General features: G+C 55.6%; 1 protein-coding gene across 5 annotated transcripts in view; it reads left to right on the top strand.

The window, feature by feature from the left end:
* Positions 1–19,657, top strand: part of PDPR (pyruvate dehydrogenase phosphatase regulatory subunit) — a 51,159-nt gene that overhangs the window by 13,008 nt on the left and 18,494 nt on the right. For 4 of the 5 annotated variants that reach the window (XM_064160522.1, XM_064160524.1, XM_064160521.1 and 1 more), the window contains 9 exons: positions 3,098–3,179; positions 3,275–3,438; positions 4,196–4,317; positions 5,569–5,686; positions 6,943–7,092; positions 9,787–9,979; positions 14,138–14,262; positions 17,124–17,279; positions 19,350–19,483. In XM_064160522.1, the coding sequence (XP_064016592.1) occupies positions 3,098–3,179; positions 3,275–3,438; positions 4,196–4,317; positions 5,569–5,686; positions 6,943–7,092; positions 9,787–9,979; positions 14,138–14,262; positions 17,124–17,279; positions 19,350–19,483 (1,244 nt within the window). Of the gene's footprint in view, positions 1–3,097; positions 3,180–3,274; positions 3,439–4,195; positions 4,318–5,568; positions 5,687–6,942; positions 7,093–9,786; positions 9,980–14,137; positions 14,263–17,123; positions 17,280–19,349; positions 19,484–19,657 lie in introns of those variants that run through there. The other variant, XM_064160526.1, reaches the window with a different exon arrangement.

Below are 19,657 nucleotides of genomic sequence, written 5' to 3' on the forward strand. Positions count from 1 at the left end.
GGCCAAGAGAGCCAGTGGCATCCTGGCCTGCATCAGCAATGGTGTGGCCAGCAGGAGCAGGGAGGTCATTCTGCCCCTGTACTCTGCACTGGTTAGACCTCACCTTGAGTGCTGTGTTCAGTTCTGGGCCCCCCAGTTTAGGAGGGACATTGAGATGCTTGAGCGTGTCCAGAGAAGGGCAACGAGGCTGGGGAGAGGCCTTGAGCACAGCCCTACGAGGAGAGGCTGAGGGAGCTGGGATTGGTTAGCCTGGAGAAGAGGAGGCTCAGGGGTGACCTTATTGCTGTCTGCAACTACCTGAGGGGTGGCTGTGGCCAGGAGGAGGTTGCTCTCTTCTCTCAGGTGGCCAGCACCAGAACAAGAGGACACAGCCTCAGGCTGTGCCAGGGGAGATTTAGGCTGGAGGTGAGGAGAAAGTTCTTCCCTGAGAGAGTCATTGGCCACTGGAATGGGCTGCCCGGGGAGGTGGTGGAGTCGCCGTCCCTGGAGCTGTTCAAGGCAGGACTGGACGTGGCACTTGGTGCCATGGTCTGGCCTTGAGCTCTGTGCTAAAGGGTTGGACTTGATGATCTGTGAGGTCTCTTCCAACCTTGGGGATACTGAATACTGAGTATCTTATAAAGGAGTATCTCTGTTTGAGATGTTACCAGGTATGCCATAGGATTCTGAGGTCCCTGTTGAACATCCAAAAGTGAGAGATAGGATTCTGCAGGACCATACAGTGAGCTTAATGCATAGAAGGCAGGAACTAAGCAAAAAGGGGATGGGAGCACTAAGACCACCCTTGGAGTTGGTGCCTCACAAAATCCAGCCTGGCAGTAAAGTTCTAATTAAGGTTTGGAAGGAGCCCACTCTAAGTCCCAGGTGGGGAGGCCCTTTCCTTGTTTTACTTACTACAGATCCTGCCTGCTGTACAGCTGAAAAGGGATGGATGCATATGAGTAGGGTAAAGGGATCTCTACATGGGGAGGAATGGACTCTTGTCGCTGGAGAAGCTCCTGTGACTAAGAGCTCCTTCTGAATCTAAATGCACTGCTACCTCTTTGTGATGGTTTGGGTGTTCCCCACCCCCACACACACTTTAGAAATCCCCCAGACTAGACTCAGAAGGCTCTGGGATTAAGAATGAAGCTTATATTTACAGCTTAGCACAGTACACAAGCAGATATTTATGGTATATACAAGGTAAAAGGTAATACAGAAACACAGCTCCCCTCCCAGAAACCTGAGTCCCCAGGAGTGGCTCTCAACCACCCCAACACCTTTCCCTTACCCCTCTCAAGCTTAATCCCAGTCTCAAGGAAGAATATAGAGGTTTGGCCAGAGGTGAAGCAGCAAAGTGTGTTAGCCTAAAATGGAGGATGAGGGTAGAGAGATGCAGCTGAGCCAGCAGCCCAAGTAAGAGTGATGCTCTAATGTTTCCATTTCTTGTTCCTGTACTTCTCAGCAAGCCTGTGAGTGAAGTAGACACCACCATTGTTTTCTTTCCACAGCCTGTAATCTAGTTCTTCTCACCCTGCTTCAAACCAGCACATGGTGGTTAAAAGGTTGCTTGGCTTGTGGTTGGTGCACCTGTTCCAATGTCTGCCTGGCAGCAGCCCTTGACTGCTTTAGACCTGCATGGAAGGTGATGGAAAGTTCCTGCCTCGTGGCAGTTGCCTGTATAAAGGGGTTGGAAAGCTCAGACATGTTGACAGCTGTTGGTGGGCAGGAGGCTCCCCAGCTGCCCAGTGCTGCTTTTGCTTATCTTACCTAAATCAAGTTGGTTTTCTCGTATCCAATCTCCAATGGAACTGTTTTTCACGCTCCCAAGTGTATGGCACTGCCTGGAGCAAGTGGACCCTATTGTGGTTGGACTCTGCTGTGAGTGGTTGTCAGGCTGGGGGGATCTTGAAAGGTGCCAGGCTCTGGGATCTGAAAGGTCTTTTCTATCCTAAGTGATGTGCAGATGGCAGCAAGCTAGGAGCAGCTGTGGAGCTGTTGGAGGGCAGCAGAGCCCTGCAGAGGGACCTGGGCAGGCTGCATGGGTGGGCAGAGGCCAAGGGGATGAGAGTGAAGAAGGCCAAGGGCAGGGTTCTGCACTTTGGCCACAACAGCCCCAAGCAGCAGTGCAGGCTGGGGCCAGAGGGGCTGAGAGCAGGCAGGCAGAGAGGACCCTGGGGATGCTGGTTGAGATAAGCTGCAGAGGAGGCAGCAGTGTGCCCACTACACAGAGTGACTCCACCACCTCCTTAGGCAGCCCATTCCAATGCCAGTCACTCTCTCTGCCAACAACTTCCTCCTAACATCCAGCCTAGACCTCCCCTGGCACAACTTGAGGCTGTGTCCCCTTCTTCTGTTGCTGCTGGCTGCCTGGGAAAAGAGCCCAGCCTCAGCTGGCTACAGCCTCCCTGCAGGCAGCTGCAGGCAGCAGTGAGCTCTGCCTGATCTTCCTCTGCTGCAGGCTACACACCCCCAGCTCCCAGGGCTGTGCTCCAGGCCCCTCCCCAGCTTTGTTGCCCTCCTCTGGACACCTTCCAGCACCTCAGCAGCTCTCTGCAATTCAGGAGCCCACAGCTGGACACAGCACTCCAGGGGTGGCCTGAGCAGCACTGAGCACAGGGACAGAAGAACCTCCCTTGTGCTGCTAGCCTCACTCTTCCTGAGCAAGCCAAGATGCCACTGGGCTCTGCTGCCCACCTAGGCACACTGCTGGCTTATGTGGGGGCCCTGGGGGTGCTGGTAGAGAGTAGCTAACTGATTCTGTTATTCTGTAGCTCCACCCCCAGTGGAGCAGCAGGAGAAGTTGAAAGGTCGACTGACGCTAAGCATTTAAAGTCACAGTATCATCAGGGTTGGAAGAGACCTCACAGATCATCAAGTCCAACCCTTTACCACAGAGCTCAAGGCTAGACCATGGCACCAAGTGCCACATCCAACCTTGCCTTGAACAGCTCCAGGGATGGCGACTCCACCACCTCCCCGGGCAGCCCATTCCAGTGTCCCTTGGGGAGCTGCAGCTCCCCGGCTGCTGAGCAGTGGATGCAAGGGGGCTGAGATGGAAAAGGACCTGAAGAACCTCCCCAAACCTTAACCTGGCTTTGGTTGTTGCCCCTAGGGTACGTGAAGACAGGCTCCATCTCCCTGGCTCAGACCCAGGACCGCCTCATCTCCCTGAAGCGCATCGCCTCGTCGCTCAAGTAAGGGCAGGAGCTGCCGCTGCCCCCTCCCGCCTGCCCACCCAGCTCCCTCTGCCCGCCCTTACAGCAGCCCTTTCCCTTCTCTTCCCTGGCAGAGTCATGGGCATCCCTTGTGAAATCATCACCCCAAAGCAAGTGGCACAGCTCCACCCCCTGATCAACATCCACGACCTGGTGGGGGCCATGTATGTGCCAGAAGATGCGCTGGTGTCATCGGCCAATGTGAGTCTCGCTCTGGCAACCGCTGCCTCACGGAATGGTACGAGGTTTATTTTCATCTACACAGGCCTCATCCTGCATGGTAGCTTCTTTCCCAACCAGCCAAGTCAGCTGCTGCATCTCTTTTTGGGATTCTCAGCACTGAAACAAAATGCTCCTTGATTTCTGTAAGGCTCAGGCCACCTGGAGTCCACTTTCCTCCCCCTCGCAGGTGCGGGCTGAATGTTGTTTTTCATGTGCTCAACCTTTGCTGTGAGCACAGCATCACAGCCTGCTGGGGGTTGGAAGGGACCTCTGGAGATCATCCAGTCCCAACTCCCTTGCTTAAGCAGGGGAACCTACAGCAGCTTGCCCAGGATCCTGGTGTCCAGCTGGGCTTGGAGTCTCTCCAGAAAAGGAGACTCCACAACCTCTCTGGGCAGCCTGCTCCAGGCCTCCAGCACCTTCACACCAAACAACTTTCTCCATTCTGAGCAAATGGAACCAGTTTGTGCCTTTTGCCCCTTGAGCTGTCCCTGGGTACCACTGGCAAGAGTCTGGCCCCGTCCTCTTGCCTTCCATAGCTCCTTTAGCTCTTGCTGAGTATTAATTAGATCCCCTTTGGGGCTGCTCTTCTGCAGGCTCTCAGCCTTTGCTCCTCACTGAGCTGCTCCAGGCCCCTCAGCAGCTTTATAGCCTCTATTCCCTGTCTGAAAGAGACAGCAGGCACTGAGATGGAGTGGAAGGGTTCCATGTTGGCATGCTGGCACCCCAGAAGGAAGCCCTGTGGGCCACTGACTCTCCTCTGTCCTCTGCAGGTGTCCAGATCCACGAGCGGACGAGCGTCAGCCACGTCTCAGTCCAGAAGGGTCATGTGGCAGCAGTGGAGACTGACAGGGGACAGATTCAGTGCCAGTACTTTGTCAACTGTGCTGGCCAGGTCCACTTAACTTACATTTGTTTCTCTTTGCTTCATTTCACAGCTTCCCTTGGGGCTGCTTTTGGGTTTCCCTTGGTGCTTTTGGGCAGGGGTTGTGCTTTGTGCTTGGGGTTGGTTTGCTGGACCAGATCAAAGTCATCTTACTGAGCTTCCCAGGCCAGGAGGAGGGTGGGGAAGGAGGAAAATCCCTTTTTTTCCCCCTTTCTCCTGAGCAGCACAGGCATCTAAATCCTGCCTGTGGTGCTTCTGGAGGCAGAGCTGAGTGCTGGTTCTGCTGACCAGCAGAAGTTGATCATTCTCAGTCTCCAATCAAGGCTCCACTAGTCTGGATCTTCTCTCAGGAGCCTTGGTCCTAGGTGCTTCCCATCCTAAGCAAAGAGGAGAAAGCTCTCTAAGATCATCCAGTCCAAACAGCAACCCAACCCCACCATGAGCATCAAACCATGGCCCCCAGTGCCTTGACCACAGGTTTCTCAAAGCAGCTCTGTGCATGAGGGCTCCACCACCTCCCTGGGCAGTCTGTGCCAGTGCCTGATGACTCTGGCAGCAAAGGAATTTTTCCTCCTCTCCAACCTAAGCCTCCCCAGGCACAACTTCAGGCCATTTTCCCCTCCTGTCACCTGATACTGGGGTGATGAGACTGACCCCACCTCACTGCAGCCTCCTCCTAGGGAGTTGCAGAGAGCAGTGAGGTCTCCCCTCAGCTTCCAGGCTAACCACTCGCAGCTCCCTCAGCTGCTCCTCCCCAGCCCTCTTCTCCAGACCCTTCCCCAGCTCTGTTGCCCTTCTCTGGACCTGCTCCAGCACCTCAATGCCCTTTTTGGAGTGGGAGCCCTAAAACTGACCCCCAGGATTCAAGGTGCAGCCTCACCAGTGCCCACTACAGGGGCACCATCACTTCCCTATTGCTGACCCAGGCCAGGATGCTGTTGTCCTTCTTGGCCACTTGGGCACACTGCTGGCTCACCTTCAGATGTGTGTCTCTAAGATCTAGGGGACTGATCCAAGTCTTACAGAATCATTTAGGTTGGAAAAGGCCTTGGAGATCATCCAGTCCAACCCTTAACCTGACACTGCCAGGTCACCTCTAACCCATGGCCCTCAGTACCACATCTCCACAGCTTTTCAGTGCCTCCAGGGCTTGGGACTATTTCACCTCTTTGCACAAGCACTGTCACAGAGAGGACCTCTGCATTCATCCTGCTTCTGGTGTTTCTTTTTGCCTTCTAACCTGCACATTTTGTGTTTCAGTGGGCATATGAGTTGGGTCACTCTGTGGAGGAACCAGTCAACATCCCACTCCATGCCTGTGAACACTTCTACCTCCTGACTCATCCCTTGAAGGAACCTCTGGCAAGCAACTTACCAAGTAAGGATTCTTCAGCCTTACCTTCTTTTCCTTTGTGATTGCCTCCCTGCCTGGCTGAGGTGGCATTTACTTGCCTGTCAGCTGTAGGGGCAACCAAACACTTGAGGTAGAGGCTCCTCCTTCATCTTCTGGCTTTTGGATCTCTTCCAAGCCTTTGTGTGTGAAAACTGTGGCTGGGAAGTAGAAAGCTTTGCTTGTCTTTGCTCCCAGTTGTTAGCAAGAGTTGATTAGTGGTGAGGAATGGACAGGTGACAGGCACAAGCTGGAACAGAAGCAGTCCCACCTAAACATGAGGGCCACAAAGGTGAGCCAAGGGCTGGAGCAGCTCTGCTATGAGCACTGCTGAGGGAGCTGGGGGTCTGCAGCCTGGAGAGGAGAAGGCTCCAGAGGGACCTCAGAGCTGCCTGCCAGTGCCTGAAGGGAGCCTGCAGAAAGGCTGCAGAGAGAATTTGGCTGAGGGTGTATGGAAAGAGGCCAAGGAGGAATGGTTTGGAGCTGAGGCAGAGACTGGAGCTGAGGAAGAAGTTCTTGAGGGTTGTGAGACTCTGGCACAGGTTGCCCAGAGAGGCTGTGGTTGTCTCCTGCCTGGAGGTGCTCAAGGCCAGGTTGGATGAGGCCTTGGGTAACCAATTCTAGTTGAGAGGTGTCTCTGTGCATGGCAGGGAGGTTGGAGAAGATGAGCTCTCAGGTCCCTGGGCAGGGACACCTCTCTACCAGCCCAGCTTGCTCAAGGCCTCATCCAACCTGCCCTTGAACACCTCTAGGGAGTAGGCATCCACAGCCTCCCCAGGGCAACCTGTTCCAGAGTCTCACCACCCTCCTACTGAAGAACTCCTTCCTCAGCTTCACTCTAACCCTGCTCTGCCTCAGCTTCAAACCATTCCCCCTTGGCCTGGCTCAGACAGCAAAAGTCCCTCTGCAGCCTTCCTGCAGGACCCCTTCAGCTATTGGAAAGCAGCTCTAAGGTCCCCCTGGAGTCTTCTCTTCTCCAAGCTTTAGGCTCACTTGGCTCTACTGTGCTGTCCCCAAGCTGCCCTCCATGGCTGTGGTGGGATAAGTCACCTGAAGAGGCTCTCCAGGGTGTCCCACCAGAGGAGCAGGATGGTGTGGAGGGGTCAGTGGGTGAGACCCATCCCTTCCCACACCAGGAGGCTGCCAGCTTGGCCCAGCCTGTCACCAGCCCCCGCCACTGCTGTCTGCAACACGTGTGCCTCCTCCTCTGACCCCTTTGCCCACCTTTCTTCTTCCCTCTACAGCTGTGGTAGACCCAGATGGCAGGATCTACATCAGGAACTGGCAGGGTGGCATCCTCTCAGGGGGCTTTGAGAAGAACCCCAAACCTCTCTTCACAGAGGGGCGGAACCAGCTGGAGATCCACAACCTGCAGGAAGACTGGGATCATTTTGGTAAGCTCAGCAGGAGTGCTTCTCACCAGCCCCTGGCTGCAGCAGAAGGGTCTTCACTCTGCCCTGCTGAGACTTCAGTTTTAGGCTCTGCAGTTTCAGAGGAGCAGGAATCTGCTGGAGAGAGTCCATCCTGAGTACTGTGTTCAGTTTGGGGCTCCCCAGTTGCAGAGGGAGAGGGATCTGCTGGAGAGAGTCCATCCTGAGTACTGTGTTCAGTTTGGGGCTGCCCAGTTGCAGAGGGACAGGGATCTGCTGGAGAGAGTCCATCCTGAGTACTGTGTTCAGTTTGGGGCTCCCCAGTTGCAGAGGGACAGGGATCTGCTGGAGAGAGTCCATCCTGAGTACTGTGTTCAGTTTGGGGCTGCCCAGTTGCAGAGGGACAGGGATCTGCTGGAGAGAGTCCATCCTGAGTACTGTGTTCAGTTTGGGGCTCCCCAGTTGCAGAGGGACAGGGATCTGCTGCAGAGAGTCCATCCTGAGTACTGTGTTCAGTTTGGGGCTCCCCAGTTGCAGAGGGACAGGGATCTGCTGGAGAGAGTCCAGCAGAGGGCCATGAGGATGATGAGGGGACTGGAGGGCATGGCTGATGAGGAGAGGCTGAGGGACCTGGGGCTGCTTAGTCTGGAGAAGAGAAGACTGAGAGGGGGTTGGGTAAATGTCTATAAGTATCTGAGGGCTGCCAGGAGTGGGGGACAGGCTCTGCTCACTGCTCCCTGGGATAGGACAAGCAGCAGTGAATGGAAGCTGCAGCACAGGAGGTCCCAGCTCAACACAAGGGGGAACTGCAAGGGTCCCAGAGCCCTGGCACAGGCTGCCCAGAGAGGTTGTGGAGTCTCCTTCTCTGGAGCCTTTCCAGGCCTATCTGGATGTGTTCCTGTGTGACCTGCCCTGGGTGAGCCTGCCTTGGCCTGGGTGATCTCCAGCAGCCCCTTCTGTGATGGTGTGGCTGTCTCTGTGAGGCAGTGAGGTCCCACACCAACCTGCCAGCTCTGCTCTCTCCACTTGGGTTGCTTTTTGACTGCCAGTGCCACCTGCTCCTCTCCTGACACCGTGGCCCAGCACTGCTGACCTGCCATGTGCCCCTGGTGTTTGGTTTCTGCAGCTCCCTTCCAGCAGTGCCTGCCAAGTGCCTGCCCAGGGGTGGCAGTTGTTAGGTGGTCAGAACTTGGTGGTGTTGCTTCCCAGGCTTCATCCCACCATTGACAGGGATGGTTTCTTGTATTCTAAATGCTCTGACATCTTCCTTCCCATCTGATCTTCTGTACCTTCTACAGAGAGGGCTCTTCCTGTAGGGTAGAGCATGGCATGGACTACGAGCAGTGGATGTTCTCTGCCTCAGCTTCAGCAAGGCACAGCTGGCAGCTCATGGCTTGGGCAGAGTCACTCTGGTATGGGTCAGGAACTGGCTGGAGGTTTGGGGCCAGGGAATGGTGGTGAATGCTGCCACATCCTTCCCACCTGAAGTATTCTAGGGTTAAGACATTGGATTGCTGGAGCAGGTCCACAGAAGGGCAACAAAGATTCACTCTGAAATGGATCAGGAACTGGCTGGAGGGATGGGCACAGAGAGTGGTGGTGAATGGTGCCACATCCAGCTGGCACTGGTGCTGTGCCCCAGGGAGCAGTGCTGGGCACAGGCCTGGGCAATATCTTCATTGATGCTCTGGAGCAGGGGATTGAGTCCAGCAGCAGGGAGGCTGCAGATGGCAGCAAGCCAGGAGCAGCTGTGGAGCTGTTGGAGGGCAGCAGAGCCCTGCAGAAGGACCTGGGCAGGCTGCAATGGGTGGGCAGAGGCCAAGGGGATGAGACTGAGCAAGGCCAAGGGCAGGTTGTGCACTTTGGCCACAGCAGCCCCAAGCAGCACTGCAGACTGGGGCCAGATCCTCCAGAGATCCCTTCCAACATCAGTCATGCTGAGATTCTGGGATCCTTCAGCTGGGGAGCCCAGACCTGCACCCAGGTCTCCAGATGTGGCCTCACTGGAGCAGAATAAAGAGGGAGGAGACCCTCCCTTGACCTACTTGCCACTCTCTTAATGCACTCCATGATACCATTAGGCCTCTTGGCCACATTGCTGTCTCATGGATAACTTCACTCTCCACCAGGACTCCAAAGTCCTTCTCCATGGAGCTGCTTCCCAGCAGGTCAACTTCTACCCAGTGCTGGCACAGGAGGTGGCTCCCCAGTTCTTCATGGGCCAACAATGTGCCCTTGTGGCCAAGAGAGCCAATGGCATCCTGGGGTGCATCAAGTAAAGTGTGACCAGCAGGGTCAGGGAGGTTGTTCTCCTTCTCTGCTCTGCTCTGGTGAGACCACACCTGGAATTTAGGGAGCAGCTCTCTCCAGTGAGCTGCCACAGGTTGTCCAGGGAGGTTGTGGAGCACAGAATCACCCAATGTGATCAAAGATCACATTGGGTGATTCTGTGCTCCACAACCTCCCTGAAGGTGTTCAAAGCCAGGTTGGATGACACCTTGAGCAACCTGTTCTAGTGTGTCCCTGCCTACAACAGGAGCCTGGAACTGGCTGATCCTTGAGGTCCCTTCCACCCTAAACCATTCTCTCATCTTTGGAGTTCCCTTCTCCAACCTCTCAAGTTCCGTGACCGATTCTGTCATTCCTCTGCAGGAAGCAGCTGCAACTCCTCCAGACTGAAGGCTGTGACCTGTCTCTTGTTTGTTTGTGCCTTAACAGAGCCCCTCCTGAGTGCCCTGCTACGTAGGATGCCCGAGCTGGAGGCCTTGCAGATCATGCAGCTGGTGAACTGCCCAGAGTCCTTCACCCCAGACATGCGCTGCATCATGGGGGAGTCGCCAGCCGTGCGTGGCTACTTCGTCCTGGCTGGCATGAACTCTGCTGGCATCTCTTATGGTGGGGGAGCAGGCAAGTAAGTGCTTCAGCATCCCTCTTCTGCCTCTTTTAAGGTCTGAACCAGGCAGCTCTGCTTATGGGTGGAGAGAGGGGATCCTGTCCCTCTGCTTTGCTTAGGTCGAGAGAGGTGATTGTCCCCCTCTGCTGCGCTTGCTGAGACCTCACCTGGAGAGCTGCATGCAGTTCTGGGGTCCTTGTGGCAAGGGGGATGTGGAGATGCTCTGGTGAGACCTCACCTGGGGTGCTGCATGCAGTTCTGAGGTGCTTATGAAAAGAGGGATGTGGAGGTGCTCTGATGAGACCTCACCTGGAGTGCTGCATGCAGTTCTGGGTTCCTTATGGCAAGAGGGATGTGGAGATGCTCTGGTGAGACCTCACCTGGAGTGCTGCATCCAGTTCTGGGGTGCTTATGGCAAGGGGGATGTGGAGATGCTCTGGTGAGACCTCACTTGGAGTGCTGCATCCAGTTCTGGGGTCCTTATGACAAGAGGGATGTGGAGATGCTCTGGTGAGACCTCACCTGGAGTGCTGCATCCAGTTCTGGGGTCCTTATGGCAAGAGGGATGTGGAGATGCTCTGGTGAGACCTCACCTGGAGTGCTGCATGCAGTTCTGGGTTCCTTACGGCAAGAGGGATGTGGAGATGCTCTGGTGAGACCTCACCTGGAGTGCTGCATGCAGTTCTGGGGTCCTTTTGACAAGAGGGATGTGGAGATGCTCTGGTGAGACCTCACCTGGAGTGCTGCATCCAGTTCTGGGGTCCTTAGGACAAGAGGGATGTGGAGATGCTCTGGTGAGACCTCACCTGGAGTGCTGCATGGAGTTCTGGGGTCCTTATGACAAGAGGGATGTGGAGATGCTCTGGTGAGACCTCACCTGGATTGCTGCATCCAGTTTTGGAGCCCCTGGGAGAAGAGGGAAGCCCTCAGATGACTGCAGCAGACCCAGCAGTGGGTTCCTCTGCAGGCAGAGTCAGTCTGAGGCTGCTGCCAGCACTGTTCCCAGCCTGTCCTCTGCCAGCGAGCTGGGGGTGGAGTCATTCCCTGCTTAAACCCAGTCCCAAATGCTCTGACAAGCTGCTGAGTGTGATGCCAGCACCGAAGGTGCTTTGCAGAGCACTCCCTCTGCCAGCTGGCTTTGGCAGCCCAGCAGCCCTTCTGCCACCCAGCTTCCTACCAAGCTGCTCTTTTTGTGGCGTGGCAGGTGTTGGGATCTCCCTTGCTCCTCACTGCTGTCTCTGTTGGTGCTGGACTCTCCTCCCACCCTGCACACCTCCTCTCAGCTGTCACACCTCAGTGGTCAGCAGCCTGCTGAGGATCAAGTGAGCTGCCTCTTGTGATGGTTCTTAGCTAGCAAGGAGAGATGAGAGCAGGTGTTGGGATCTCCTTTGGTCCTCTGGTTTCTCTCTGTTGGTGCTGGACTCTCCTCCCACCCTGCACACCTCTCTGCTGCCACACCTCAGTGGTCAGCAGCCTGCTGAGGATCAGGTGATCTACCTCTTGTGATGGTTCTTAGGTAGGATGGAGAGATGAGAGCAGGTGTTGGGATTTCCTTTGGTCCTCTGGTTTCTCTCTGTTGGTGCTGGACTCTCCTCCTCTCAGCTATCACACCTCAGTGGTCAGCAGCCTGCTGAGGATCAAGTAAACTCCCTTGGAGCTACCTCTTGTGATGGTTCTTAGCTAGCAAGGAGAGATGAGAGCAGGTGTTGGGATCTCCCTTGCTCCTCACTGCTTTCTCTCTGTTGCTGCTGGACTCTCCTCCTCTCAGCTATCACACCTCAGTGGTCAGCAGCCTGCTGAGGATCAAGTGAGCTACCTCTTGTGATGGTTCTTAGGTAGCAAGGAGAGATGAGAGCAGGTGTTGGGATCTCCCTTGCTCCTCACTGCTTTCTCTCTGTTGGTGCTGGACTCTCCTCCCACCCTGCACACCTCCTCTCAGCTATCACACCTCAGTGGTCAGCAGCCTGCTGAGGACCAAGTAAGCTCCCTTGGAGCTACCTCTTGTGATGGTTCTTAGCTAGCAAGGAGAGATGAGAGCAGGTGTTGGGATCTCCCTTGCTCCTCACTGCTTTCTCTCTGTTGCTGCTGGACTCTCCTCCTCTCAGCTATCACACCTCAGTGGTCAGCAGCCTGCTGAGGACCAAGTAAGCTCCTTTGGAGCTACCTCTTGTGATGGTTCTTAGCTAGCAAGGAGAGATGAGAGCAGGTGTTGGGGTCTCCCTTGCTCCTCACCAGTTCCTCTCTGTTGGTCACATAATTTAACTCACCAAGGAAGCAACTAATGATTTCTTTTTAACTTTACTCTGTCTTTGCTGTGAGGTTCCCTGAGAACCAAACTCATTCCTGAAGGTGAAACCACTCTTTGTCCCCTTGCTGCAGCAGCCTCAGGGAGAGCAGCTTAGCTTACTCTAACCTGTGGGGGTCAACATCCAGCCCCATTCTCTTCTTCTCTTTGCTGGCTGGGAATAGATCCTTCTGCTTTGCTCTGAGCTGCCCTTGTGCTTCAGCTCTGGAGCTAGAAGTGCAGCTGAGGACAGCCTGACTGGCCCCTCAGTGCTGGCACTGATGGTCTGTGGCTGAGCTTCCACCAGGGACTGAAAAATGCCAAAGCCTCAGCCCCTACCTCTGACCCAGATGTACTCAGCACAGCCTGGGGACTTGCCACGGTGCCAGCCTAGGCTGCCTGCCCACAGCTCTGGCTTTGTCCTTATCTTCTCCCTGCCCTGCATGGTCCATCCTAATGGGAAATGAGTGACTGGAAGGGTGGTGGATGAGGTTTAGAAGGGGAAACCTTCCATGTTCTGCTAGTATTTAAAGGACTCTGATGGTTGCCTTCTCCCTCCCTACTGCAAGAAGTTCTCCTCTCCAAATCCTTTGCTGACTTCAAAGCTCTTTGCCTTGAGACATTGGCTGATGTCTCACAGGAGCACAGAGTGCTTACAGCATGGTGGGGATTGGAAGAGACCTCTGGAGATCATCAGGATCACAGGAGTTTAGGGGTTGGAAGAGACCCAAAGAGATCATCCAGTCCACCCCTCCTGCCAGAGCAGGACAATACTATGTGACAGAGGTCACACAGGAACACATCCAGACAGGCCTGGAAAGGCTCCAGAGAAGGAGACTCCACAACCTCTCTGGGCAGCCTGTGCCAGGCTCTGGGACCCTTCCAGGCAAGAAGTTCCCCCTTGTGTTGATCTGGAACCTCCTGTGCTGCAGCTTCCATCCATTGCTGCTTGTCCTATCCCAGGCAGCAGTGAGCAGAGCCTGTCCCCCCCTCCTGACCCCCAGCCCTCAGATACTTATAAACATTTATCCAATCCCCTCTCTGTCTTCTCTTCTCCAGACTAAGCAGCCCCAGGTCCCTCAGCCTCATCTCATCAGCCATGCCCTCCAGTCCCCTCATCATCCTCATAGCTGTCTGCTGGACTCTCTCCAGCAGATCCCTGTCCCTCTGCAACTGGGGAGCCCCAAACTGAACACAGTACTCAGGATGGACTCTCTCCAGCAGATCCCTGTCCCTCTGCAACTGGGCAGCCCCAAACTGAACACAGTACTCAGGATGGACTCTCTCCAGCAGATCCCTGTCCCTCTGCAACTGGGGAGCCCCAAACTGAACACAGTACTCAGGATGGACTCTCTCCAGCAGATCCCTGTCCCTCTGCAACTGGGGAGCCCCAAACTGAACACAGTGCTCAGGATGGACTCTCTCCAGCAGATCCCTGTCCCTCTGCAACTGGGGAGCCCCAAACTGAACACAGTACTCAGGATGGACTCTCTCCAGCAGATCCCTGTCCCTCTGCAACTGGGGAGCCCCAAACTGAACACAGTACTCAGGATGGACTCTTTCCAGCAGATCCCTGTCCCTCTGCAACTGGGCAGCCCCAAACTGAACACAGTGCTCAGGATGGACTCTCTCCAGCAGATCCCTGTCCCTCTGAAACTGGGCAGCCCCAAACTGAAGGCAGTGCTCAAGATGAGGTCTCAACAAGGCAGAGCAGAGGGGCAGGAGAACCTCCCTTGCTTGCCCAGGGGTTGGAATCTCTCCAGAGCAGGAGGCTCCACAACCCCTCTGGGCATCCTGCTGCAGCTCTCCCATCACCCTCGCACCCCAGAGAAGCTTTTTCTCCTGTCTTCTCTCTGGTCCTTGGTGCCAGTCTTCCCTTCCCCTTGGCTCAGGTACCTGGCAGAGTGGATGGTGCACGGGTACCCCACAGCAAACGTCTGGCCTCTGGATCTGAAGCGCTTCGGCAGCCTGCAGAGCAGCCGCACTTTCCTCCGGCACCGCGTGATGGAAGTGATGCGTGAGTGAGGCCTCTGCACCCCCTGCTGCCAAGGGCTGCCTCGGGGTGCCCACTCCCTGCAGGTGTTCCAGGCCAGGCTGGATGAAGCCTTGAGCATCCTGAGCTAGTGGGAGCAATCTGTGCCTGTGGCAGGGGGGATGGAAGTGGATGGGCAGAGGTGCGGGCAGAGGCAGCCTCGGCAGGTCTGCCAACCACAGCCAGCTGTGTGCTGCAGCTGGCAGGTTGGAGGGCAGGGATCCAGCCAGGGGGACCTGGGCAGGCTCAGGGCAACCTCATGAGGTTCAACAAGACCAAGTGCAAAGTCTTGCTGAGCCTCATGAGGTTCAACAAGACCAAGTGCAAGGTCTTGCAGCTGGACTTGGGCAGTGCCAGGCACCGATATAGGCTGGGCAGCAATTGGCTTGAGGGCAGCCCTAGGGAAGAGGGACCTGGGGGTGCTGGTGCTCAGTGGGGGCAGCCTGGGCCAGGCTTTGACAGCCATTTCAGGGAAGAAATCATTCCTCATGTCCAACCTAAACCTCCCCTGGTACAACTTGAGGCTGTTTCCTCTTGTCTTTCATTTGTTCCTTGGAAGAAGAGACCAACCTCTGCTTTGCTCCAGCATCCTTTCAGGGAGCTGTAGAGAGGTCTCCCTTCAGCCTCCTCTTGTCCAGGAAGCCCTCAGCTGCTCCTCTCCAGACCCTTCACCAGCTTGATTGCCATTCTCTGGCCATGTTCCAGCCCCTCAGTGTCTGTGGGGTGGCCCAGAACTCAGGATCCAAGGTGTGACCTCACCTGTGCTGAGTACAGAGGATGGGGATGGTCTCTGGCCTCACCAGTGCTGAGTCCAGAGGATGGGGATGGTCTCTGGCCTCACCTGTGCTGAGTACAGAGGATGGGGATGGTCTCTGGCCTCACCTGGGCTGAGTACAGAGGATGGGGATGGTCTCTGGCCTCACCTGGGCTGAGTACAGAGGATGGGGATGGTCTCTGGCCTCACCTGTGCTAAGTCCAGAGGATGGGGATGGTCTCTGGCCACACCAGTGCTGAGTCCAGAGGATGGGCATGGTCTCTGGCCACACCAGTGCTGAGTACAGAGGATGGGGATGGTCTCTCTGGCCTCACCAGTGCTGAGTCCAGAGGATGGGGATGGTCTCTGGCCTCACCTGGGCTGAGTATAGAGGATGGGGATGGTCTCTGGCCTCACCAGTGCTGAGTATAGAGGATGGGGATGGTATCTGGCCTCACCAGTGCTGAGTCCAGAGGATGGGGATGGTCTCTGGCCTCACCTGGGCTGAGTATAGAGGATGGGGATGGTCTCTGGTCTCACCACTGCTGACTCCAGAGGATGGGCATGGTCTCTGGCCTCACCACTGCTGATCCAAGCAGGATGCAGTTGGCCTCCTTGGCCACCTGGCTACACTGCTGGCTCACAGAACCAGTGAGGTTGGAAGAGACCTCTAGAGATCATCAAGTCCATCCCTCCATGACCACCAGACCATCGTGTTCAGCCTTGAGTGAGCAAGGAGGGAGGATCCCAAACACTTCTTAGGGTTCTCTTAAGGCAGAACATTGGAGAAGCCCATTGGAAGAGCTTCCCTAATGAACAAAGACTGAAGTACTAACACTTAAGAAGGGAAATGAGAGATGATCATCACAGCTGTGGGCTGCCTACCCCCAGTGTTGTCAGGATCATGCATAATGAATGGCAGGCAGCAGGAGGGGATGAAAAATGGGGAGGCTTTGTTATCTTGACAGCTGAATATCAGTGTGCTCTGCAAATGTTCTTCCTCTGCTTCTCAAGCAGCTGCAGAGGGATCTAGAGAGCTTTGTGGGTTGTTGTTTTTCCCCAGGGCAGCACTGGTTGGGAGGTTCAGGTAGTTGTGTTACCATAGTATGGCTGGAATCTAGAAGGGACCTCTAGAGATCAGCTAATCCAACACCCCCCCTTGCCAAGGAAGGGTCACCCAGGGCCCACAGCCAGGTGGGTTTTGAAAGTCTTCAGAGAAGGAAAACTCCACAACCTCTCTGAGCAGCCTGCTTCAGGCTTCCAGCACCCTTAAAAGAGGTTTCTCTTCATGGTGAGGTGGAAACTCCTGGGTTTCAGCTTATTCCCATTGTTCCTTGTCCTGGCAGTGGGCACCACCAAGAGCCTGGCACCTTCATGTTGGCACCCACCCGTCAGGTACTTGCAGATGTTGATCAGGTCCCCTCTCAGCCTTCTCTTCTCCAGGCTAAACATCCCCAGGGCTCTCAGCCCTTTTCTGTAGCAGAGGTGTTCCCAAACCTTTCATCATCCTCAGAGCCTCCATTGGACTCTCTCCAACAGTTCCCTGTCCCTCTCAGACTGGGGAGCACAGAACTGGGTATAGAGTCATGGAGCCAACCAGGCTGGAAGAGACCTCCCAAGCTCAGCCAGTCCAACCTAGCACCCAGTCCTATTCAGTCAACCAGAGCATGGCACTGAGTACCAACCTAGCACCCAGCCCTGTCCAGTCAACCAGACCATGGCACTCAGTGCCAACCTAGCACCCAGGCCTGTCCAGTCAACCAGACCATGGCACTCAGTGCCAACCTAGCACCCAGCCCTGCCCAATCAACCTGACCATGGCCCTAAGTGCCAACCTAGCACCCAGCCCTGCCCAACCAACCAGACCATGGCCCTCAGTGCCCCATCCAGCCTTTGCTTGAACACCTCCAGGGATGAAGACTCCACCACCTCCCTGGGCAGCCCATTCCAATGCCAATCACTCTCTGCGGCAAGAATCGGCAGAGCAGAGGGGTGAAGGAGAACCTCCCTGGATCCCTATGGATCACTTGGAAGAGAACTGGAGGTGAGGCCAATCACTGGGACTAATAACTGATCTTTCTGGTCGTGGCAGCCCTCATGTGTGACCTTAAAGTACCTCGCTGGGACTTCCAGACCGGCAGGCAGCTGCGGACCTCACCGCTCTACGACCGCCTGGACGCGCAGGGAGCTCGCTGGATGGAGAAGCATGGATTTGAGAGAGTCAAGTACTTTGTGCCACCTGGCAAAGGTGAGAGAGAGGGAGATCATCCTGTCATGGAATCACAGCATTGCTGTGGTTGGAAGAGTCCTCTTTAAGCCAGTCCAAGCCAGCCCTGCCAGGGCACCGCTAAACCGCAGCCCTCGGCACCGCATCTGCGCAGCTTGGCAGCTCCTCCAGCTGTGGGGGACTCCAATGCTGCCCTGGGAAGCTTGTTCCAATTGGACAAATTGGTGCTTGTGTCCAATCTAAGCCTCCCCTGGTGCAGCTGGAGGTTCTAGCAGAGAATCAGTGAGTGGGAGGCTGACTGAAGAGAGTAGGCAGCAGCAGGACACTTTGGGGAGTCTTAGAATCAGAGATTGAGGGTTGGAAGGGACCAGTTCCAAACCCCCTGCCATGGGTAGGGACCTCTCCTGCTTGCTCAAGTCCCCATTTCACCCTGATGTTGAACACTTCCAGGGTGGGAGCCTCCATACTTCCTCTGGGTAAGCTATTCCAGTGCCTCACCACCTTTCTGGGGAGGAACTTCTTCCTTATGTCTGATGATAGAATGATCCAGGCTGGAAGGGACCTCCAAGAGTCATAGAGTCAGTCAGGGTTGGAAGGGAGCACAAGGAGCAGGCAGTGCCAACCCCTGCCATGCCCAGGGACACCCTACCCTAGAGCAGGCTGCACACAGCCTCAGCCAGCCTGGCCTCAAACACCTCCAGCCATGGGGCCTCAACCCCCTCCCTGGGCAACCCCTGCCAGGCTCTCACCACTCTCCTGCTCAGCAACTTCCTCCTCCCCTCCAGCCTCACTCTCCCCACCTCCAGCTTTGCTCCAGCCCCCCCACTCCTGCCACTCCCTGGCAGCCTCAAAAGTCCCTCCCCAGCTTTTTTGCAGCCCCCTGCAGATGCTGCAAGGCCACCAGAAGGTCCCCTGGGAGCCTCCTCTGCTGCAGCCTGCACAGCCCCAACTCTTTCAGGCTGTGCTCACAGCAGAGCTGCTGCAGCCTCTCAGCATCCTCCTGGCCCTGCTCTGGACACTCTGCAGCATCTCCACAGCCCTCTTGTGCCAGGGGCTCCAGCACTGGATGCAGGACTCCAGGTGGGCTCTCAGCAGAGCAGAGGGGCAGAATCCCCTCCCTGGCCCTGCTGCCCACACTGCTGCTGCTGCAGCCCAGGCTCTGCTTGGCTCTCTGGGCTGCAAGTGCACACTGCTGGCTCCTGCTGAGCTTCTCCTCCAGCAGCACCCCCAAGTGCCTCTGCTCAGGGCTGCTCTGCAGCCTGGCACTGCCCAGCCTGCATTGGTGCTTGGCATTACCTCCACCCACCTGCAGCACCTTGCCCTTTCTGAAGCTCCTGAGCTTGGCTTGTGCCCACCTCTGCAGCCTGCCCAGGTGCCTCTGGCTGCCATCCCTGCCCTGCAGCCTGCCTGCTGCAGCACACAGCTTGGTGTGGGCAGCAAACCTGCTGAGGCTGTAGCCAGTGCCTCTGTCCATGGCACTCAGAAAGATGTTGAACCAGACTGGTGCCTTCCATGGCTGCTTTGATTCCTTTGGGTTGGTTTTAGAGGAGCCTGTGCAGTTGCTTTTCAGTGTTGGACTGGATGTAAGGAGAGATCTGAGACTGATCCCTCTTTATTGATAAGGAGAAGTCTCTAGCTGCAGGTTGTCCCTCTGGAATTGGAGCACAGGGGAGAGGGAAGGGAGAGAGCAGGTCAGAAAGCTTTCCATTGTGTCTGCTGCACCACACAGCTTGCTGTCATCAGCAGACTTGCTGAGGGTGCACTCAATCACTGAGTCCAACCACCCCTGCAATCAGCAGGGACATCCTCAACCAGACCATATTCCAAACTAGCTTTATCCTCTTCAAAGCTCTACTTGTTCCTTGGGAGAAGAAACCAACCCCTTCCTGGCTCCAGCCTCCTTTCAGGGAGTTGGAGAGAGTGAGATGCTCTCCCCTCAGCCTCCTCTTCTCCAGTGCTCCCCAACCCCCACTTCCCTCAGCTGCTCCTCATCAGCCTTTCCCCTTGCCCAGTGCATCCCTGTTGGGTGGAAGGAAGATCCTCCTTCACCCTGTGTTTCTGAGTCACCTCTTTGATGCTTCTTTCCATCAGATCTGCTGGATTTGGATCAGAGCAAAACCTTCTACAAGCCAGACTGGTTTGATATCGTGGGCTCAGAAGTCAAGTGCTGCAAGGAAGCAGTTTGTGTCATTGACATGTCCTCTTTCACCAAGTTTGAAATCAGTGTAAGTACCTTGCAAGTGCCAAAGCCATCAGCCTGCTCCTGGTGGCCTTTAGCTGCTTTGGCCAAGCCAAACTTGAATTTTCAGAGAACTTTTTGGGTGGAAAAGACCTCTTAAGGTCATCAAGTCCAGCCACCAACCCCAAAACCACCTTGGGCATTAAACCACCTCAGAATC

The sequence above is a fragment of the Pogoniulus pusillus genome, chromosome 20 (assembly GCF_015220805.1).
Source record: "Pogoniulus pusillus isolate bPogPus1 chromosome 20, bPogPus1.pri, whole genome shotgun sequence".
Classification (NCBI taxonomy): Eukaryota; Metazoa; Chordata; class Aves; order Piciformes; family Lybiidae; genus Pogoniulus; species Pogoniulus pusillus.